Source organism: Diceros bicornis, chromosome 3, assembly GCF_020826845.1.
Source record: "Diceros bicornis minor isolate mBicDic1 chromosome 3, mDicBic1.mat.cur, whole genome shotgun sequence".
Lineage (NCBI taxonomy): Eukaryota > Metazoa > Chordata > Mammalia > Perissodactyla > Rhinocerotidae > Diceros > Diceros bicornis.
In genome coordinates this window covers 10,962,447-10,987,139 of record NC_080742.1, presented here as the reverse complement: position 1 = coordinate 10,987,139, position 24,693 = coordinate 10,962,447, and the positions used below count along the sequence as shown (strand labels likewise).

The 24,693-nt window shown below is 33.4% G+C and overlaps 2 protein-coding genes across 3 annotated transcripts in view; one reads left to right on the top strand and one right to left on the bottom strand.

The window, feature by feature from the left end:
* COG5 (component of oligomeric golgi complex 5) overlaps window positions 1-24,693 on the bottom strand; it is a 343,112-nt gene that overhangs the window by 271,862 nt on the left and 46,557 nt on the right. The gene's annotated exons all lie outside the window — the stretch shown is intronic.
* On the top strand, window positions 10,932-12,248 carry GPR22 (G protein-coupled receptor 22). The gene has a single exon (XM_058523345.1). It carries the CDS (start codon window positions 10,947-10,949, stop codon window positions 12,246-12,248), a length of 1,302 nt encoding a protein of 433 aa, XP_058379328.1. The 5' UTR covers window positions 10,932-10,946.

Genomic DNA, 24,693 nt, shown 5'->3' with positions numbered 1-24,693 from the left:
TGCAGCCCTGAACAAACCATTTTCATTTGATGAACGAAGCCTTTCCTTGTTAGTCGTCGATTCTGAGTTAACCTACCCCAAAATGGTGACACTGGGCCAGAAGGTCACAAGGCATCTATGGGTCAGGTATTTCATTTTAACAAGACTTGAGCAGTAGGCCTTTTCAAAAGAGGTGCACTTGGTAGTTGGGTCAGGTAGGTGGCACTGCTGAACTAAGAAATGGCCTGGGTACTTTGGCAGCCATGAAGTCGTTAACTAAAGCCATGATTTTTTCTTTCCTCGTGGGATGATACATTGTGCTGGATCACCAGGGAGGGGACGTGCAGCAGCCCATGAATGGAAGAATCTCCTGTGAACTTATAAGCATTCACAGTATAAGCATGTAAAAAACGTCAATACCAAATATACAGTCGGCAGAGGAAGCCAGAACAGTACACTGAATAGGCCCAGAGGCTCCACCCACACTTTTGCTTTTCTTGAATTTGAGTATTTTCCTCCTTGCAGGAACACAGACCAAGAAATTTAACACACACACACAAGAGACTATAGCCATAGCTGCCAGGAGACTGCATTATTTTCTGACCAGGAGCATAGGGAGTACAGGGTAGTGGAGGAGGCTAGCCTGCAGAGGAGTGCTGAGGTGGTGGGAGGCTTTTCTTCTGCTTGGCTCCTCAGCCCAGGGTTGGGGCTGCTTCCTTTCCCATACCTCCGAGCTTCTGCAAGTGCCTGGGCCTAGGGGCCCTTAATTTGCCCTTGTGCACACTGCTACAGCTCCACTCTGCAGTCTTCAGTGCCTTCAGCCTCCCTTGCTGAACAGAGCTATAAAAGTTTGAATTCCTCCCCCTCCTTGAGGGTCTCAGTCATACTTGGCTTTATCTTAAGCAGCTAAGGCTAGAGCAGAAGGGGAGAGAGGAATCAGAGGGCACAGAGGGAAAGAGTAGCTCTGCACCAATAAGCAAGACTGCATTTATATTCAAGTGTCTGCCTACTTGGACTCAATAAACTTATAATGTATTCAGTCTACTCAAAGCTCTGCATCCTACCCAAAGCTTCTGTAGTCTATACAGAAGTCGAAATATAATGATGTACCCTTGAAATTTATATAATGTTATAAACCAATGTTACCTCAATAAAAACAAAACAAAGCAAAAAAGCTCTGTATCCTCATTGCTGACACCTTTTATTTTAGCTCTGGAGAGCCCTTGATTCAGCAGCTACAGCCATACCGCCTTTGCCTAGGGCCCAGAGGCTTGCTGCCTCATTGATGTAATAACATTCTTTCCTCCTCCAGCCTAGAGTGAGCAACAACCAAAGCACCATTGGGGCAGCTTCATTTAATTCTACCTCTCACTGCTCAGCCGCTAAAAACTAATTAACGGATAAGTCTTTAGGGGATCTACTAGCCCACCACTTAAACAAGAGCATTTACTACCAGATCTCATATCCCCTAAACTAGCCCATAAGGGCTCTTGTTTTTTCCCTTGCAGAAAGCCATGTTTCTGTCAACACCAAGTCCTTGTTGCCAAAATTGTCAAAAACTGTGAAAGGTCTAGGATTTTACCCTACTTGTAAGCTATGAAGCTAGCCTGTTTCTGTTATGGATGCCGGCAAAGTCACAGGATGCCTGGGTCAGAGGCAAAGGACTTTATTACCCATGACGCAGCAAGCAGTAGGAGGATCATGTCAGTGCCAGTTCACCTTCCCCTCCAAGGCCCCTGGTAGAGGGGCCTAGGTGGAAACTCTGTATACAGTGGTTTGCATCATGGCCAAAGAACAGTGAGCTTGGAAAATCTACCATTTTTATGGTTAAGCAGAAGCAAGTCTGTTCTTTGTCTGGGGAGTCATTATTGCATCCCTCAAGGTTGCTAGCTTCAAACACAACCCAGAGAAATGGACTAAGGTAAAGAACAGTTAGGTGTTTGCATTCTTGGCATACCCAGCAATACCCAGCATGCCCTAGGACATTTAGGGATGCTCAGGTCCTGTGGCAGATTGCTTCTCGCAACACACTCCTATCAAATCTAATACCAGAGGTCCTAGGCAGTACAATAAGGCAAGAAAAGAAACAAAAGTCACACATAGTTCAAGAAGTAAACTGTCTCTATTTGCAGACAACATTAATTGTCTATATAGAAAATATCATGGAATTCACAAGACTAATATATGAGTTTAGTAAAGTTGCAGGATATGAGGTCAACATACAAAAGCAATTGTATTTCTATATACTAAAAATAAACAATTAGAATTTTGTTTTAAAAATTAGGTGTTACATCAATAGCACTAAAGAAATGAAATAATGAGGTACAAATCTAACAAAATATGTGCAGGATCTATAAGCTAAATACTATAAAACTATAAAATACTATAAAACAGTGATAAATCAAAGAAGACCTAAAAATAATAGAGATGCTGTGTCCAGAAATTGGAAGACTCAATATTGTTAAGATGTCAAATTCTCCCCAAATTGATCCATAAATCCTCCGCAAGATCAATCAAAATCACAGCAGAACTTTTTGTAGATAGTATTATTCCTAAATGGGGACTAGAAGGTAGCAGTAACTGAAGATATATTGCTTTATTTTGGTACCATAAAGTCACCAGTGAGCATAGCTGATAACTATTCTTAGTAAACTCTTAAAATGCATCCATTTTCCCAAATGGATGCTCCAAGTAGTACCATGGAAATTACTGAGTCTATAGTGGAACTCGACCTTTCTTTGGCTCTACATATAAAGAATGGCAGCCTTCTTACAAAAGCATTATGTGTCTAACTAATTTCAATAATAGACTACTAGCTCATAGACAGCCATTCAGCTACATCTCCCACCAGAACACAGGACTCATAACAGAAGAGAGGATTTGCCATAGCTTTGTTAAATACATAATCTAGTTCATCAACTGACTTGAACTCAGGACACAGAAATCAATTTGATTCTGCATAATAACCTACAATAGGAGAATTACGCAAAGAAAATGAAGCAACAGAAAAAAAGAGAAATCAACATGGAAAAATTACAAACATGACTGTGTGATTCTTTGATGAAAATATAAGAGAAAAATATCAACAAAATCCATAATATTTAAGGACACAAACTGGAATATAGAGCAGTCAAAACGACCAGAAAATTGGGGGCAGGGATGGTAATAATTAGGACAAGGCCCCAAAGACAATGTGCCAACAGCAGGATAACAAATGGAGATTAAAAGTAGTAATAGTCACAGGGTCCAAAATCTAGGTTTGGATGAGAAAATGGGAAGAAATATATTTATTTATTTTTTATAATATATGTGATGCTGGCAAATGACCTACAAATACATAGTGTGAAAAACAAACGTCAAAAATTTTAAATACCCAACTTAGGTGAGGTAGATAAGGATGAGGAAGAATACTTTGTGGAGTTTTTCTGTTATAGTATATAATTCTGATCCATGTACTTTATCCAATTATAATCAGTTTTCAATTATTCACTTATATAGATAACAAATCACCAATATTATTGACTCTCTACTGCTTTGGCTACCCCCCACGTGATGGAGGTTCAGCAGATGGTTCATTTCTATTTTTCTGATAAAACATTTGTTGTGAAAGAAGTTTCAAGTTGAGAAGCCAAATGAAATTTCTGCATTGGCTGTAAACCAAAATATCCATTCTTGGGGCCGGCCCCGTGGCATAGTGGTTGAGCGCTCATGCTCCGCTGCTGGCAGCCTGGGTTCGGATCCCAAGCACGCACCGATGCACTGCTTGTCAGGCCATGCTGTGGCAGCCTCCCATATAAAGTGGAGGAAGATGGGCGCGGATGTTAGCCCAGGGCCAGTCTTCCTCAGCAAAGAAAAGAGGAGGATTGGCATGGATGTTAGTTCAGGGCTGATCTTCCTCACAAAAAAAATAAAAAAGCATTTTGAAATATCCATTCTTCCTTGGGCTCCAGTATCAGAAAGAGTTGGAAGTTAGCTATGTTAAGTACTCACTGAAAAAGCACCCTTGAAGCAATACAATTTAAAAAATGATTTTTCAGCAATTAGAAACTGCTTTTGCAGACAGTTTCAAAGCACTTTCAGTTGTGGTTAATCCCAATATTTCACAAAGCTGAATTTTTTTTACTTACAAATTCACAATCATCAAAAATGTAGCATCAGAACTAGACATAAGCTGGATAAGAATGATCTGATATGAACAGTACAATGTAAATGTGAATAATAAATTACTCTCCTACACCCACAGTTGTCCAAACTTAAGAAAGCAAATGTATAAAATTAAAAATCAAAGACTCCTATATTAGAAATTTTAGGAATTAAAATTCCTATGCAATCAAAACATTAATAACCAAAAAAAACATAACTTGTGAAAAAAGATTTTAATAGAGCTATTTGGGGGTTAGATTCATATCTGTTATTTAATTATCATTACGAAAGTTAAACTGCTCTCCCAGGCTACTGACTAACTAATAATTAATCTATTTTAGAACATATAAAATTTGATTTTAAATCACCAATTGTAGCATTTTTCACAATTAGTATCCTATACGAATACAAAATGTATTAAATGCACAAGTGTGAAAATGTGTTACTATGAAAATAAGATCTTTGTGAATTTTGACATATGTAATTTGATATTAACTTTTTTCATGAAAATAATATATTCTCAATCCAGTGGTTTAGATATTTTCATCTTTGTGAAAAACAAAGGAAGTTAGAATTATCCTGGTAAGAAATCAGAGAACCTTGTAATCACCAAACGAATTGGTGGTTTTCAAAAACAAAACCATATAAACATTGTATGCAATAAAAAATAATTGTTGTTTGCAATATCTAACGTATCTTTAACCACAAGTCACTTGCACAGGGAAGAAAGAGCAACGTCCAGACCTGAGTTTTTTGCTGCCATTATTTCTTACAGAGATCCCTCAATTTGTTTTTTCAAAATAGTCTGAATATAACTTGGAAATACTGTTTCAGAGAGATTTAAACAAAGCACAAAAATATACTTCAACAAAAAGAATCAAAGCTATAATGTGATCCAGAGTATGCTTGACTTGCCAAAAGTCATATAACTAATAAACAGTGACCGAACGCAGATCATCCAATTCTAAGTCCTAAGTACCTTCAGAATTTTCCAGAGAGAGAGGGGGCCAACAATAGGTAGAGGGGGTTTGCAGAGTTCTATCACTGGCTCTGCTACTAACTTACCTAGACTTTTTCAAGTCATTAAACTTCTCTGTGCCTTGCTTTCCTATACTTCATGGGGATATTTTTAAGATAAATATAAGAAAACAGTTGAACTCTTTGGCAGAAAAGCACTATATGCACTTCAGTATGTTAATAATTTCTTGCTCCCACAGCCAAGTTTCAACTGATGCTAATATCTTTTCTCTAGTTTTAGTTTTAAGCTTAAAATAACACTGTGTGTGTGTGTGTGTGTTTGTGTGTGCGTGCGCACGCGTGCACCCGTGCTATCTTTCAACATGGCTGGCATTCTAACAAGATCCTTTTCTCCAGCATTCAAAATGCATGAAAAGTAGCACAACATTTTAATTTTTAGCATTACCAAAGCCTTGCCACCCAAAGCTGTGCAGAAAATTTTAGAAATTCACAACAAAATTTTCCACCACATTACTCTCAACTTCTAAAGAAATGCAATTCAAAACTCATATACTACTCAGCTAGCCCCCTGTGAAGTTTAACACTACCAGCAGAAGATTATAAAAATGTATACTGCTTTTCAAAATTATAAAAGAATAATTCCAATTACAAATTAAGAACTTAGCATACATTTTAAAAAGTGAAGATCACTAATATTCCTAAAATAATAGAAATAGGTGATGATCAATATTCTAGTAACAGTCATTTGCAATATGTCTTCTATTTTGTCAACAGATATAGAATCCAGCCACTTCATATGCTCAAGTCTAGAAACATTCTCCTCAATATTGAGAATAGAAAATTATCTAGGTAACCAAAGTTACTAGAAATTTAATTTTAAAGCAATATTTTAAGTTAATTACTTATACCATTATTTTCATTCTTTCAACAGCATATCTATCTTAACATTATTACTTAATGAAGACATGTAACTTCCTTTTTCCTTTACCAATATATTTACCCAATAACATTAGCACATAGTTACATATAATATTTAAGGAATGGCAATCCACTAAAAATGCCCAGGTTAAAAATAGAAATAGCCAGTTCAAATAAAACATTATGGCAAACGGTCAGTATATATCTACTGAATAAAAGGTTTACCAAAGGTGAAGACTGAGTAGTAACCTCGTAATGCACATGATTAAATCTTTATACACTGAGACTATGCTAATAGCAACGAAATTTTTAAAAAACATTTTAGGGTATAACCACCTTAGATAAATCTGATTAATATTTCGAATGAATGAATATGTGAATGAATTAATATTGCACTCAGAACAGCGTTTAACACCTTGAGTTGTTCACAACAATTTGAAATACACAGAGAAGATGACTTGAATACAAACAAACTAGTTGAAATTCAATGTGGTTCACAGTAAAGATGCAGTGGCTTTCTATCTGTAGAACAAAGACTCTCAACCAAAAACATATATACCACGAAAATATTCTCAAGTGCAATTATCCAGGCTTTAAAAAGAATATGTAATTTTTTCTTGATCCCCTCCACCTCCCTGCATTTTTTAATGTTTAGCATAAGTGAACAATAAACCAGAATAGAATATACATTCTTAAAAGAGTAATTTACTCATATTCTATTTAAGAGCAACATACAACCACTTATAAATATAGCATTTTTAAAAAGCACCCTTATATAAAGCAATGAGGGGAAAAAAATCCCTGCTGTACATATGAAGCACAGTTTAAGCCCAATACAACTGACCAATCAAAATTAGTGAATGCACTGCATCTCTCTGCAGTGGAACGAAGCGACAAGGTAGGCTGTCATTCTGCAAAAGCTGCCCAGAACAGACTTTCCTCTGAAAAGCAGTGCCGTTCCTTTTTAGAAAGACTGAATCTAAATGTTGTCTCTGGAGACAAGAAGCCTTCAGTATGTTAAATTACTTTCATTACGTATTTTCAGATTCTTATTGATTCCACAGTAGGAAGAGTGAGAGACTGCAGCAGGCTCTAAGCAGCACTACATGTTCCATACATTAGCAGTACTGCTGAAACAATGGCACAGTACAGACACATATTTTCATTAAGGTCTTTTTCGAAGAGATGTTTATGACCCTCTTCCCCCCGTCCTCTACTAACAAGTGAACAAAATGAATCCATCAAAACTGGAAACGCTTCAACTACATCAAGAATTTATCAAATCTTTAGTGGAGGTAAGATGTGTTCCTTATTATAGTATCCAGTTGCTTGTGAACCTGCATAGTGGGGTAAAATTACTTTGAAAAATTTCAGCCTAAATTTTAAGAGTTTATTTGCTTAATTCTACTATTGCTAAACATGTATTTTTAGATCTATTTCTTTTAAGACATGATATATTTTAAATGTAATATTTTGGGATGTAACGTTAAATACAAAGAATATTCTTTGTTGATTCACTATGAAGACATCAGCTTTTAAGTCACTTCAGACATACTAAATATTCTTAATGTCATCAGTACAGTTTTTCTCAAGTGTTCAAATAATGCTTGTATTTCTTAAAAGAACCAGGTTTATAATTTAGCTATTATTTATTACTCAATTTCAGGTTAAGTTTATTACTGGGCATGTTCACTGAAAATTATTTAATTTGCAGTTACATTTTGCATTACCTTTTACATTTTAACTACATGAATATCTATGAAAATTTATATCTTATCATGGAATCTGTTTTAATCAGTTAAAATTCAAACCATGTGCTTGCTAATAAGCAAGCTACAGTATTTTACAGAAGGAAATATTGTTAAATTTATCATAAAGAGGGAATGACAGTATGTTTAGTGTATGCTAATTGCTCATAATCTCTGAAAATACAGGTTAGCTCCTAAAATGAGAGCAGAAATTAGTTTTATAAATGCAGCTTTTCTTTCATGATTATATTTGTAATGTTAACTCTGGTATTAAATAACATAATATTTACAATTTTTGCTCAGAAAAGAGAATATTTTATTTAAAGAAACCCTTAAATTTATACATAAGCTCTGGCTTTAATAATGCAGTTTGCTTACTGTGCATGGTGTTAAAATAAACAAAACCAAAGTAACTTTCAATTTATTGGAAATTATTAGGAACCCTATTTCTTAACCATTTTTTTTTTTCTTTTTCACAAGGGACCACAGCAACTAATTCAGTATTTACAACTGAAAATATGAAGAATGCATCTGACTGAGCATTTCCCTAGCTGTCTGAACCACAAACTGCAGGATATTTTTGTAACACATGATTTTAAGACATTAAGGAGTTAAAACCAGAGAATATAGGTCTAAATTACTGCTGGGATATAACACATCGACAGTAATCATCCTAAGAAGATGCTATATGAAATAGCCACAAAAAAAGAAAAACAATATAACTGTAAAAGCCTGAAAACAAAATGGTGAGCATTTTTAAAGGAGGAGTTTATACTTTAACATCCCAGAATCGCGGAGCCACTGATTCTTGAAGAAACAATGAAACAAGGATTGCCAAAAGGAGAATGTTATACATTACCAGCAAGCTAAACGGAGCTTTAGCAAGTATTTTCTGCACTAAATATTCAGATATTCGTATCAATTGATATTATTAAAGGATTTTTCCATCTGAGTTTTATGACCAATTATGTATCCTGTTCTAATGAGAACAAACCAGATTAAATACCAGATGGCTTTTATCAAAAGAACGTGGACCGGATTTATAATATAAAGCAAGTTATGTGATCAAGAAATCATTTCAAACTAATGAGGACTGCTATAGAAACAGACAGATTTGTAACAAAAGGATGTCTAAATATATTTTGGAAGCTAGAAACCTTATGTTTCCTCTTTTGTTATCATTATGTTCTGGAAAATAAAGAGACACCATCATACAATCCCTCAAAGGGAAATATAATTCTTATCATTTGAGGAAGTTTCTGTTGGTTGTGACTTTTTAAGACAAAACAAACACAAATATTTCATACTGGTCTTTAGAAATCCATCAGCCAACTAAATCTTACAATTCATGCAGTTGAAGTATTGGAGAGAAACTGAAGGAATTCCTACAAGACATGAAATAAAACACAGCTACTTCACTGTTGTCAGGTAAAAATTCATGTCCAAATCTGTCAATGACATCATGTATCAATTTGTGAAAAACTATAGCGAGCCAAAAGGCTCATAAGGAAACAGCAAACAGGTAGGTCAGAAGATGCATGCACCCCACCACACTGTTTAACATTTACAAAAGAAAACAAGCTTGCTCTAGAGGAGATGCATTTTTCTTAATTATCGTCTAACTTGACATTTCTGCTTTATTTAATTATAAATCTAACTGATGTGAAAAAGACCTGATGTTTAATCTGTCAGTTCAGAAAATCTGGCACACTTAAAATTTTCCAATTTATAGGATTTCAATGTTAGCGAAGATCTTCACTTACTCGAATATATGCCTGTAGTAATACTTTATGCCAAGTTTGAAAGAAATTAATAATGTTATCATTTGTTTCTGAAATATTACTCTTAGAATAATATGCATAAATAAAATTATATTCTAAAACTTGTCAAAGGTTACATCATGTGAAAGGTTAATATGAACTTTGAAAATTACTAGCTTTTACAATTTATGTTTGATTACTACTTTGCAGTCAAAATGCTGTACTTGAAATGTGAAATATAGTTGGTTGTATGATTTTATATTTTAACTGAGTATACTGATTACTGACATTTTAGCCCAGAAAATCAGACATTATTTTTATAAATTACTCTAAACCTCTCTATATTAAAATACAGATTTGCATGAATTAGCAAGAGTTTGGTTTTTTTTTAATTTTCCTCAAAATTATATACAGTGGGTGATTTATACAAAAGGTTTCACAAGGAATATATAACTTTAAAATATTCCTCAGAAAATAGGCTTCAGATACTCCTTTTCCCTAAAATTACATTTTTTACTAAAAATTATTTAAACAAATAAAATCAACTGATATATTATTTTAAACCACTTCAAAAATGGCTATTTAATATGATACTAAATTTCAATTTTCTCCTTCCACAAGATAAGAGAGGGTGTGGTCACAAAATAAATCATTCATAGGAGTGATCAGTGCTCTTTTACCAAACTTTGTTACTTTAACATGATGTCCTTTTTCTTCCAGTTTTTATAACATAAGTTTGCTCATTATAAAGTTCACTGAGCATTTTCACTGCAAAATATGAAATATTTATCATTTCTCTACTTCTGTGGGAAATAACTCCAAATATCCCCAAGCACACTGCTGACTTCTAAATACAAATTTCACCAAGAACATGTACAAAATGGTTTAAAACAAACTAACGCTCTGTGCTATTTATCATTTTAAATGAACACTTGTCCTGTTCATTTGAAATCTCAGGGGAATAATTACACCTACACTAATTATGCTACAACAAATTAAAATAGCATTTATTTCCCACCTATTCACAACATTTTAAAACGAAATCTTAAAATAAAAATTAGTTTTGCATACTTGGTAGTTTTATTATACAAAAAATATACTGAATGTCAATAAGCTTGAAAACAGATAAGGAAAACCTTTTTAGCCTATCAAATAATTTTGAACTATATAGGAGTAATGCCTATATAGTTATTTCTTCAACAGGAGAGCCTAATTTCCTTTTACATCAAAACAATGTAAGCTTGACGTTTCCTAATTCTACATTTTCCATTAATAGTTTACAAACTTAAAAATTAACGAAGTACACAATAAAAAGATTTTTTTACAAAGAACACATGTTTTATACATCATTTAAATTGCCAAATATCAAATAGTTTATTCTATTTCACTTTCTAGGGAAAAAGCCAACTGCTCCAAAAGAATGTGTTTTTCTCTCATTCTGGAAATCAACATGCAGTCTGAATCTAACATTACAGTGCAAGATGACATTGATGACATCAACACCAATATGTACCAACCACTATCATATCCATTAAGCTTTCAAGTGTCTCTCACCGGATTTCTTATGTTAGAAATTGTGTTGGGACTTGGCAGCAACCTCACCGTGTTGGTACTTTACTGCATGAAATCCAACTTAATCAACTCTGTCAGTAACATTATTACAATGAATCTTCACGTACTTGATGTAATAATTTGTGTGGGATGTATTCCTCTAACTATAGTTATCCTTCTGCTTTCACTGGAGAGTAACACTGCTCTCATCTGCTGTTTCCATGAGGCCTGTGTATCTTTTGCAAGTGTCTCAACAGCAATCAACGTCTTTGCTATCACTTTGGACAGATATGACATCTCTGTAAAACCTGCAAACCGAATTCTGACAATGGGCAGAGCTGTAATGCTAATGATATCCATTTGGATTTTTTCATTTTTCTCTTTCCTGATTCCCTTTATTGAGGTAAATTTTTTCAGTCTTCAAAGTGGAAATACATGGGAGAACAAGACACTTTTGTGTGTCAGTACAAATGAATACTACACTGAACTGGGAATGTATTATCATCTGCTAGTACAGATCCCAATATTCTTTTTCACTGTCATAGTAATGTTAATCACATACACCAAAATACTTCAGGCTCTTAATATTCGAATAGGCACAAGATTTTCAACAGGCCAGAAGAAGAAAGCAAGAAAGAAAAAGACAATTTCTCTAACCACGCAACATGAGACTACAGACATGTCACAAAGCAGTGGTGGGAGAAATGTAGTCTTTGGTGTAAGAACTTCAGTCTCTGTAATAATTGCCCTCCGGCGAGCTGTGAAACGACACCGTGAACGACGAGAAAGGCAAAAAAGAGTCTTCAGAATGTCTTTATTGATTATTTCTACATTTCTTCTCTGCTGGACACCAATTTCTGTTTTAAATACCACCATTTTATGTTTAGGCCCAAGTGACCTTTTAGTAAAATTAAGGTTGTGTTTTCTAGTCATGGCTTATGGAACAACTATATTCCACCCTCTATTATATGCATTCACTAGACAAAAATTTCAAAAGGTCTTGAAAAGTAAAATGAAAAAGCGAGTTGTTTCCATAGTGGAAGCTGACCCCATGCCTAATAATGCCGTAATACACAACTCTTGGATAGATCCTAAGAGAAATAAAAAAATTACCTTTGAAGATAGTGAAATAAGAGAAAAATGTTTAGTACCTCAGGTTGTCACAGACTAGGAGAATGTCTAAGTTTCACCAAACTCACATTCAGAAGTTTTAAATTTAAACTGTAAAAAATAAAATTACTGCCAAATATAAGAAAAAACATTTTAAGTATTGGTTATGTTGTAAATTTTCAATGTAAATGTCAAGATTAGATTAGGTCATATATATTCTCTTTCTTCATTACTTAATGTATTTGTTGCATGGCAGTTTGTTAAAGTAACATCATATGTATATTTTGTCAATATTATGTCCATCAGAAGATACTCATGTAAGTCATGTTTTCTAAAGAATAAATACATAGCCTTAAAACAGTGTAAAACTTTAAAATGTAACTGACACAGGAATCCTTGCTGTTTTTTTTTATAAAGTGTATTGTTTCTAAGCCACAAACTATAGATAGATATATTTATATGATGACAACCGGAATAGCATTTTGACATAAGAACTAAAATTATGGGCTACAAACAATCAAAATAATTCAGGATTTTCTGTACAATTATGTCATGTTTTCTGGCATAGTCTACTTGCTATAATGTTTAATGCATCAAAAATAATGAACTATGTATGAAACTTTATCCTTTTTTGAATGTAGAAAATTGTAGGATTAACCAGGATTTTAAAATTCAAGAACCAAAAAAACAAACAACTCTGTATATGCACACCAAGATAGGAAACCTTTGAAATTCAAGTTTGTTATGAAAAAGAGATTGATTTTCTACTATCAAGGGCACTATGCCTATAATATACAAATGAACCGACAATAAAAGGAAGGAAGAAAACTAAAGCACCAGCCTCTTTCTTCCTTCCTCACTTTGCTTGAGTCTAAGCCTAATGCTCTGGATTAATATTGTATAGTGGTACAAACCAGTGCATTAAAATAAACTGACTTGCTAACTTTTTTCAAACTGGCTTTTTTGTATAATAGAAGTTAACCATTAAAATCTGAATACAAGAAAGAAAAAAGACCTCATATCATTGTAGAAAAGCTTAACAAAGCCAACTACTGCTATGTATTTTAGAGACGTAGCAACTTTAGAAAAACTGAATTTATACAATGTTTCTACACTACCATTGCTCTCAAATGTTTCAAAATACAGTAGTTCTATTTCCACCCTGAAAATCATTAAAGCGGCAATAAATCTTATCAATTATTTTTACTCTACATCACTTAACTTTAAGCATTTTGTCTCCAATCCTCAATTCATGTTTAAAAACTATGAATTTAGTAATCCTAACTATAGATATCAGCTTTGGGAATCTCATATTAATCAAATATTTTCCAATTGTTATGATCTAATAATCTATCAAGGAGTGCTAATTATCACTGTATCAGAACAATAGCAATAAGTTAAAGTAGGCAAATACTACCCTATAACTGGGTTAACTGGACAATTTTTATTCTTTTTTTTTTTAACACCATATTCACTAAATCAAGTAGCAACTCATTTTTAAATAAAAAACTTTTTATGTCAAACAATTCAATAATATAACACTTTTATGAAAATAAATGAGATTCATCCAATCTAGTTTACTGAATACCCTAATCCTTGGGGAAATGAGCACCATGCAATAGCTTGAATTCACTGAGTTTACATGGCAAATTTAATAGTGGTTTATTTCTGACAACAATATTAACATAATTTCAAATCTTGGCAAAGGCACCGTTTCCTTCTGACTTACTTTCCACTCCTTTATGGAATTAAAGAAACGCTTCCCTTTGACAAAATGTACCATAAGCATTTTTTGAAACCCTGAAGAGAAATTAAGACTTCATAGATAAAGATATTAAAAAACTTTTCATTCAATAAATATATTTGGCACAAAATATCTCCTAACATATTAAAAATTATTTTAAACTAATTTTATACTTGGACTTCTGAGCATAAATTAAAATTTTAATATTTAGTTTTATAAGCTAATAAAAATTAGACTATTTTTAGAGTTTTCATATTAAGAGAAAACCCTTTGTGTTTTAAATATTTTTAATCTTCAAGTCTATAAAGCATGCCAAAGAACTCAGTTAAAAAACCTTTTTCTAATATATTTACCTAAACTGCTTTCATGCTCTCTTGTTCTCTGTAATAAGAAATCTAACAAAATAAGAACTAAATGGCAAATATTATAATATTGCCCTATAAACTGTTATTATTTCTACAGTTGAAATGGGAACAATTAACAAACACTTTTGCTTATCTGTAATGATCTCTCATATAAAATGTACCAACTGATTTATAATAAAGAAAATTCATTCTTACCAGAGAACTTCTAATAGCTTTTTAATAAGTTAAATAGTACGTAATATGTAAAGAAAAATAATGCTTACATTAAAAGTTTAGCTTTTAAAAACAAGTCACAAACGTTTGCAATTACTGACCTCAGCTTAAATGAGAGAATGAAAAGCTTAGACCAGTTTTTTAAATTAAATGTTTGTTCTACAAAAAGGTGAAATTTTTTTTCCTCATGATGACCTTCACCATAACATGTAAATTTTTTCACTTTATTTCAAATAATTTTACAAAAATAGGATTAATGCTAATTTTTCATGTTAGAATGAAAATTTTAAATGCAAAGGTAAGCTCAATATGAAATCCTTCTTAAAATTATATGTTTCTACCCATATGCCACAAATCACAGACACAGATATCAATTTCTATATAGTTAACTGGGTTAATCCTTCAAAACTATAGAAATAAGAACTATTATTTTAAAAACTAATCAAAGATGAACTCAAGTTATGGAACTGTTATTTTATCTTTTGTTTTGTTTGCTAATTTAAGGAAGTTATTATTCTACCAACTTGTACCCAACAGATGTTCAACCTATTACAAAAATTAATTTACCATTATGCTTTTAAAAAATGCTCTTCATAATGATTCTGTATTTCTCAGCCATAGTAAGTCAATTTTTAGGTATGTGTCTATTTTTTAATCCCCCAAATAAAATTACAGCAAAATCTCAGTTCTCTGGGCATTAAATATCAAACTCCTCAATTAACTGAGATTACATTTAAAGGTGAAAATCTAAAAGTATAAGAAAACAGGTGCTTAGTAGGTCTTTATTCAACATGGTAATTTCAAGACTATGACTGTACATTTAAGTAAGCTTTGGAATTCAATTAACATTTGAATTCTTACAATGTAGAAAGCATTATGGCAGATAACTCACATGGCAGATATTCACATGGAATAGAGTCATTACCCTCAGAGCTTAAAATCTGCAATCAAGGTATTAAAAGGTATGGCAATCTCTAGAAAAAAAGGCAGAATGTGGTAAGTGCTATAAAAAAAAAGTAAAAAGTTCTTAACAGACTTAAGAAGAAAGTAATTATGTTGGATTTAAGAACAATATAAACAAAAGCATTGCTGAGGAAGTTACTGAAGCATATTCTGCAAAGTAAATTGTTCTCTTTAGAAGAAAAGTATTACAGTAGTGAGAAGTTCATCTGATAAGTAAAAATTGGGGCCAAAATACAGAAGGCCTTAAATGACAGCAGAGAAATCTGAGCAGGGGAATAATACAATGAGAAATGAGCTACAAAAAAAAATAAATAAAACAGCAGTATGTAGAAAGAGTTGATTGGGTAAGACACAGAAGATGGGAAGCTGAGAAAACAAACTGTTGATTGGGTAAGACACAGAAATGGGAAGCTGTTGCCATCACCTTGATAGGTAATAAAAGGCTTGGCAAAAAGTGCTGGCAGTAGCTCTGCAAAGCAGTTTATAGACGTGACAGGCAATGTGAAGGCAGAATCAACAGGGTAAGGCAACTGACTAGAAAGACAACTGGTGTATGAGGTTGAAGAATTAAAAAGGAAGACCATAAGAAACTAGATTATCCTCAATGATCTAAGAACTTTTTAATTATGCTTTGTATAAAGTACATGGCTACCAACGGCAAAAAGAATTTCTGGCAAAGCAGAAAATTCAATTAAGTAAAATAAATAACATGATTCAAGAATGTTCTAGTTGTTAAAAACTATTCTAGAGGAAAATTTCAAACTAATACTTTAAATTATGTACTTTATATTTTGCATATTGGTTTATTCAGTTTTTCCAATGAATACATATTTTCTTCTTCAGTACTTTTTTTACTTATAAAAAATTATAAACACTTAATGGAAAAATGCCAAGGTATAGAAAGTAAAAAACATAAATATCATCCTTTGCTTTTTTTCCCTAATAATTCATTATGAATATCCATCCAACTCATTATATATATATCTCCTTCATTCTTTGTTAATGGCTGCATAAAAAGTTTTTAAAAATTAAAAAACATAGCAATATTTCTAAAAAATAATATTGATAAAATATCAAATACTTAAACCTTTTTCTATTATAAATAGCTTCAAGGTACACTTAAAGATCATTGAAAAAGGTAAGAAAGGTAACTTGGCAAACTTTGAAGCAGGTTATTTTTCTAAATGGAGGGAAGAAGCAAGGGAAAACCCAAAAATAATATATTTCTTTTCTTTCTTTCCATTAAATAATATGAGAGATAAAATAACTAAAGGAAACTTTTGGAACCTGTTTTCTTCACATCTCAGAGGTGGACACTTGTACTTCACATCTCAGAAGTGGACACTTGTACGTACTCCTTCTGAATGTAAGCCTCCTATGGGACTGCAGTGAACTCAAAGCTAAACATGAGATGACTAGTAATAAATGGTAGGGAAAAAAGGATTTTAGATAATATTATAAAAGAGAAAAATAAGGAGATAATTAAACCTAGGTAAGGCAGGAAAAAAATCTAAAATACTCAGAGATGCTCAGCTCTTAGAGCAATACCAAGAGAACACAGAATTGTAGGGTTAGGGCTCACAGAAGGAAAGTAATTTGAAGACTTTTTCTAAAAAGCATTCAAAACAATGAAAAGAATTTTTCTAAAAAGAAACTCCAGTTGATAGACTGGACAGATTAATAATATATATACTGCAACATAAGACGTAGAATAAATATTAGAATATTACAATAACTCACAAAAGTTTGGAACAGAGTGATATACAGATATAGAAATACATGGGAAATTGTGCTCAATACTAATATGAAAGCTATTATCCTTTAAAAGAATATTCATTTTTGCAGGAGAAAGAGATGAGCAAACTTAAACACAATAATATTTCTCCCATTGCTCATGATAAAATAACATGCAAAAATAATCCTAAGTATCTCTACCCTTCTATTCACACAATTTTTACAGACCTCTATAAACTGTATCCACGGCTTTCAAGCATGACAGCTTTCTTTTTCTCTTTTTTTTTCCCACTGGCTTCTATATATTAGATGGGTTTCTTTTTTTTATTTATTTATTTTTTTAATTTTTTGTTTATTGCAGTAACATTGGTTTATAACATTGTATAAATTTCAGGTGTACATCATTATACTTCTATTTCTGCATAGATTACATCATGTTCACCACTCAAATGCCAATTACAACCCATCACCACACACATGTGCCGAATTATCCCTTTCGCCCTCCTCCCTCTCTTCCCCTCTGGTAACCACCAACATGACAGCTTTCTACTTCCACCAGCAAGTGGTAAAAAGTGCTGTCATTCCTGTCACTGCCACCAATATCAACTCTCTACCACTATCACACCCTGAAACATCAAGCAAGATAAAGGAAGAGAGCTGAGTCTATCTGGAAATGAGGTCATTTTCCTCACCCTGCTACCATGAAAGCAATATGTCATAGATTTCTGAGAGACATCAAGCAAGGCAGCCTACCAAAGCACATCGAAAAAATTTTTCAGATTGAAAAGAAAAAGAAGCAAGACTAGATAATAAGGTTATGGGAAATCGCTTTCTACTCAGACAGCTATGGATATACAATATTAATAATAGATGCAAAATGAAAAAATTTTAATTTAACATAAAAATTTTTAACTGTTAATGCTAACAAACGAGAGTTCTGGCCATACTAGATGTAGACAGTACAAGTGAGAAATACATGGGACTCATATATACATATCACGTATGTATATATATATATATATGTATGTGTATTGTAATACACATACATATATCATATGTGTATATCAGCCATTAATATTACACATAATCATCCCATGTCATATACTGTATATTGGGTACACTGTATATTGACTGGATAGAGAAGAAATACATTTCACTTTAATACTGTTAATGCCTTAGGCTGAAATGTAAAAACTCAAATTTACAGTCTACACTTTAACAGTTTTCTTCCCATTTCTTAAAAAACTGTAGTCTTTCTTTTGCTACTGAATTTTTTCCGACTACCACTTCTTACAAGCAACAAGATGCTAGCAACCTGTAGCTACCGAAATTTATAAAACTGTCTTTAATCCACACAATTCAATAATAGTCTGTAATACTAATATAAACTTTGATGATGCTCCAAAAAAGTACCTGATACATACTAACTGATCAGTAAATATTACTGAAATTGAAAATGAACCGTTTTTAAACTTCTGACTCTACTGTATCTTGTTTAGGAGAGTGTTTCTCAAAATGTACCCCACCTAAATCAGAATCCTCTATGATGCTTGAAATGCCAATTTGTGGGCCCCGCCTTAGACTTAACAAATCAAAATCTCTGTGGTTGCGGCTCTGAATAACATGTTTTAACAAATACTCTCAGGTGATTTGTGTGCTAAAGCTTAAGAATCACTACTTTATATACTGGAAGACAGGCTATGTATCAAAGCCACAAACATTTAAGCAATCAATGAAAAGACACAAAAGTCTACACCTCTGAACTCAATTCAGGCCATAGTGCCTTCTTAAAGAGAAAATTTTTAACCTTCATTTTAACTAATAAAATTTTAGTTGGACTATATATACTACAATCCAGCAGGACATTTGATTCCTAAGGACTAAAATTTTATTTATTTATTTTTTAATTTTATTTTTTATTTATTTTTTTTTCCACTCAGGAACATAGCATTTATTTTCCCAATTTCTAAAATAATATAAAAATATTATTTTAATAATTTCCACATTTCATAGATTTAATTTTTTAATTTTTTGTTTATTGCAGTAACATTGGTTTATAACATTGTATAAATTTCAGGTGTACATCATTATACTTCTATTTCTGCATAGATTACATCATGTTCACCACCCAAATACTAATTACAACCCATCACCACACAAATATGCCGAATTATCCCTTTTGCCCTCCTCCCTCCCCCCTTCCCCTCTGGTAACCACCAATCCAATCTCTGTCTCTACGTGTTTGTTTATTGTTGGTGTTATCTACTACTTAATGAGGGAGATCATACGGTATTTGACCTTCTCCCTCTGACTTATTTCCCTTTGCATAATACCCTCAATGTCCATCCACGTTGTTACAAATGGTTGGATTTCATCGTTTCTTATGGCTGAGTAGTATTCCATTGTGTATATATACCACAGCTTCTTTATCCATTCGTCCCTTGATGGGCACTTAGGTTGCTTCCAAGTCTTGGCTATTGTGAATAACGCTGCAATGAACACAGGGGTGCATGTATCTTTACGCATTGGTGTTTTCAAGTTCTTTGGATAAATACCCAGCAGTGGAATAGCTGGATCATATGGTAGTTCTATCCTTGATTTTTGGAGGAATCTCCATACTGTTTTCCATAGTGGCTGTACCAGTTTGCACTCCCACCAGCAGTGTATGAGAGTTCCCTTCTCTCCACATCCTCTCCAACATATGTTGTTTCCTGTCTTGTTAATTAAAGCCATTCTGACGGGCGTGAGGTGATATCTCATTGTAGTTTTGATTTGCATTTCCCTGATAGTTAGTGATTTTGAACATGTTTTCATGTGTCTGTTGGCCATCTGATATCTTCTTTGGAGAAATGTCTGTTCAGGTCTTTTGCCCATTTTTTAATTGGGTTGTTAGCTTTTTTGTTGTTGAGATGCATCAGTTCTTTGTATATTTTGGAGATTAAGCCCTTATCAGATGTATGGTTTGCAAATGTCTTCTCCCAATTGTTAGGTTGTCTTTTCGTTTTGTTGATGGTTTCCTTTGCTGTGCAGAAGCTTTTTAGTTGACGTAGTTATTTTTTTAAAAGAAGTCATGTGGGCAAAAGTCTCTTTTAAAAATTATACACACTTAGAAGATAAAATAGTACCAAACATGAAACATGATACCATAAAGTGTTATTTACTTTTACTTCACTCAACCAAAATACTCAGTTAATTATAAAATTACACAAGTACTCTTTGTCATGTTATCTTATTCTGACCAGAAAGTAAGTACTACGCTTGCACATTTTTGCTCATTTCAATACAAAACTTTTATTAAATCATAATACTGTACATAGAGGATAAGAATTAGTTCTAAAATAAATTTGAAGTGAAAACACTAAAAAACTATATTTTCTGTATCTTTGCAGTGAAAACACTAAAAAACTACATTTTGTGTATCTTTTGAATAGATATCACTCAAGTTAGGTGGATGATTTGAGTCAAACATTTTTCCTCTGTCACTGTAATTTCCTTTGTTTGTGCCATCAACACAATTCAGGAAATATTCAGCTATTCTTTGATACTTTATGACAATTTTAATTTCCCATTCTGTTTCATAACAGTACAAGTAACACTCAGTAAGTACTTCAAATCATACTGTGGAAACACTACTCTGGGAATATGTCTTATTAACGCTTTCACTAAGAATTGTTTCCAACAACACTAATGCTATCTTCTGTTATAAGATCCTTAAAAGAGCATGTAACCCAAAACTAAAAGAAAAACTATTCTCAGAGTTAGGAAGAAAGTAGGGAAGCAAAATTGGTAAACGTTATATATAATTTACTTATATTCCGTGTCAAAATTGACTATAGTGGAGCCATTGTAAATTAGAGTTGGAGCTGCCTTTCCAGAGAAACTGCTTTGCCATCTTGAACCTTGAACTGGGCCAAACTTGGGACTGCGCCAAAATGGCAACTGTTTGACAAGCAATTGTTTGACAAGTCAGCAGGACAATGGACATCCTGATCATAAAGACTGAGGATTATGGACTTTCTGAAGATAGAATCAGTAGTCAATCAATGTTTAGTTAAGACCAGTTCTCTGCCTCCAACTCCAATTAAAATTCTTTGTAATACAACCTTCCTTCTTTGCCTTAAAGGCCCCTTTTACTCCCTAGCAGAACACTATTTGGATTTCTATCTGCATCTGTGCTCCCCAAATTGCAATTCTTTGGTCTCAAATGCTTTGCCTCTTAAACTGGTCTCTGTTTTTGTAGGTTAACATATCTGGTGTCAGAAGTGGGATCTGAAGCGCTCTCACATTTCAGGACTGGCATCCCCTGGAAATGGATTCAGTACCAATAACAAGTCCCCTTATGTGCTCACCACTTCCATGGACTGCCAGCTCCTCCAATCATTAGTCCTCTCAGGTTCTGATCTCCATCCCTTTGCTTGGGGTCATTGCCTTTCTCTAAGATTCTGGGACAACAGCCTAATCTGGGGCCAATCAACCAAGAGACAATTGTTTCCAAGCCAGCTCACAGCTACTGCCATCTGGAAGAGTTTCCCTGTCTGGGCCACCTTAGGCAGCTTGCAGCTATTGGCTCTAGAAGGCTTTCTCTCTTTGAATTGGCTCACAGCAGCTCACAGCTACTGCTATCTGTAAGGGTTTATTCCCTATCTGGTGAGTACTCAAATTCTGTTTGTGTTGCTTATTCAAACAGCTGTAGCCAGTGGGTCAGCAGCACAGGTAACAACCTGGGGCTTGCAGCCGGTGTCTCTTTGTCTCCTTCACTCTTTGGCCGTGATTTAACATGAATTTCATCTTCTAAAAGTCCTTGAGAAGTTCCTCACTTGGGAACTTCAGCTGGGTTTATATTTAAGAACTATGGTCCTTACTCTTGTAAATTTTTATCCCTGTGAACCAATAAAACAAAATATGATTTAAAATTACAGTGGTCACTTTGGGGCTCCTTTGAGCTTCCAAAACCTATCTTTCCATGCACTAGATTTGAGAACTGCAAACCAGACAAACTGAATGCAATCTTTAATTTCTAAAGAATCAAGCGTGCCACGTTCCAGCACATCTGCTTAAAAACTATGGTTCTGGAAGCTGTAAATATTTACAAAGACCTGCAAAATCTTACTAAGCTTGTTTTGTGTCCTGAGAGCTTGGCTTAGTAACCATCAGTTTGAGGGACCAAAATATGGTCAAACAGAAATGTGGACTGAACCCCATTTGCGACCAGATATCACTAGGCAGAAATAAGGGTTGACCTTCATTTGTGGCTAGGGCTCTACCAAACTGCTGTGAGCCCTCAGTGGAATTACACTGACCATTAGAAGGAATGTTCCAATTAGAAAAAAATCATTTAAAAGGTGCACTTAAAAGCAAAAGGCTTCAAAATTCCAAAATACCTTATCGAAAGTTCTGTTGCAAAAAGCTAAAAATTAAGACGTAAGAGGTACCTAAATGAAAAGACTATACAAAAGTCTGTTATGTTAATGGCTTTACAGACACCCCCATATCTACCTTTGAAGGAGGGCCCTGTATGGGCCCCTCCCAGAGTTAATGAGACTCTGAGAGATTTTCTGGCAAACTGCTACATTATTCCCTTCAACAGTCAAGGGGAAACTAAAATTAAAAATTAATTGAATTGTTTAATACTGCCAGAAATAACTAAACTGTTTTTCCCAGCTGAAACCTGATAAGATATTTGAAAGGATTTAGTAACTTATCATCAGAAATGTGGACAAATTGGAAGCTGATATTCAAAGCCTGGTAGGGATTTATTTTAGGCTTTCCCACTAAGCTAAAATAAAACTATGTACCCAGAGAGAAAGAAACAAATTAAGGATAATGTAATTGGATGGGTATGTCAGTCCTCGATAAGCAACTAACCTCCCCTGTTTATCTCAAAAAGCTTGTAACTTCTCCAGCAACCGTTATCTAGACCATCCCTGATTCCTAAGACTGAAGGAACAAAAGGGGAAAGAAGCTTTTGGAGATGCAGACTGCTATGGAAGTATCCTTGCCCAAAAAAATCTATGGAAAATTTTAAAACACAAGCTATAAGATGTCTATTTGCATCTGTCTATGTGTTTATGTGTGTGTCTATGTATGTTTGTTATAAATATGTGATATTTTTCTACCTCCAAATGGTATTATCAACACTAGTTCATAAGAGAGCTCTATTTAATTGGCTTAAAAACAAACAAGTGCTATAGATATTGAGTATACTCTCAAAAATAGAACAGAAACTAATCCAAATGAATTTCAGGATCACATGATCTAGGAGAATATTCAATATTAAAGCTAATTTAAGTTTGTTGTCTTTAGAGTTATCAGCATTAAAAATAAAACTTTCACTACACCTATGTTTACAAAATCAAACAAACTCATTTTGTTACAAAAGTTGGCAGCAAAAAACTGATGGTGCCATGAGACAACTTCTAATGTCTCATGAAGTTTCTGTAGGTAATCTAAACATAATTATTGGGAACAAGTAAACTAAATAGATGTAACTAAGATAAAAAGTTTTTAGGTAAATTTTTTAATAATTGTGTGTTATTGTATATGTACTCAAAAATAACTTCAAAATCTTTTGGTAACTTAAAACTTATAGTTTTGCTAAATTAAGTTAAATGATAGAAATTTATTGAGTATCTAGATCATTTCCAATAACATAAAATATTAGACATTAATTACTAATCATAGGTTTATCTACCTACAGTTTCTTATTACAGAAAAACTAAGAGATGCTTGGGTCTATTAGTAAACATGTCTTGTACCACATTAAAAAATTTATGCTATGAAAAAATGTATGTTTTCAGTAAAAGAAGGTATAAAAAAATGGAGATATTTTTGTTAAGAAACTAAATTTGTCCTAAAATAAAACTGGTGATGGGAAAGAAGAAAGGACATATTCTGAACGTGAAAAAGAAAGTTATAGAAGGTTTCTGGAAGAGGAACACCGAAAAAAGAGTTTTGTGCACGGTCAAGCTAGCTAAGATTGAAATGAATTTAACTAAGTAAATGAGTTTTAATATCAAAAGTAAGCTGGTGCACAATTAGAACTTGATTTTCTCTCTCTTAAAAAGACATTTTTCTTGGATTGATGGTCTGCTCTCAATAAGAGAATGTAAAAGCTTTTTTATTTTACAGTGGTCTGCCTGGAAAATAGGGATTCTATGTTTTGTTGAAATAATTTCCTAAGGTCAAAAAGCTGAGGCCTCTCTATTAAGAGAGCCAAGGGTTTTTTTTACCCAACTGTTTAACTCTCTGTATTTGTCTGAAAGTCACAGTGACCTATGATCCTCATGATCCTATTTGACCAAGTGTTTTAAAACCTTCTGATATTTTTGACAAACTTCCCAAAATTCAAATCCTAAATAAAGCCTTTTTTTTCTTTTTTGGACCTGAAAGTAACTTTGAGAATTTCCAGAGGGCCCCTAGGACTTCTCAAAGAATTTGTTCTCTCTTCCTATAAAAAGGGAGATATTAACCTAATTAGGCATACTTGG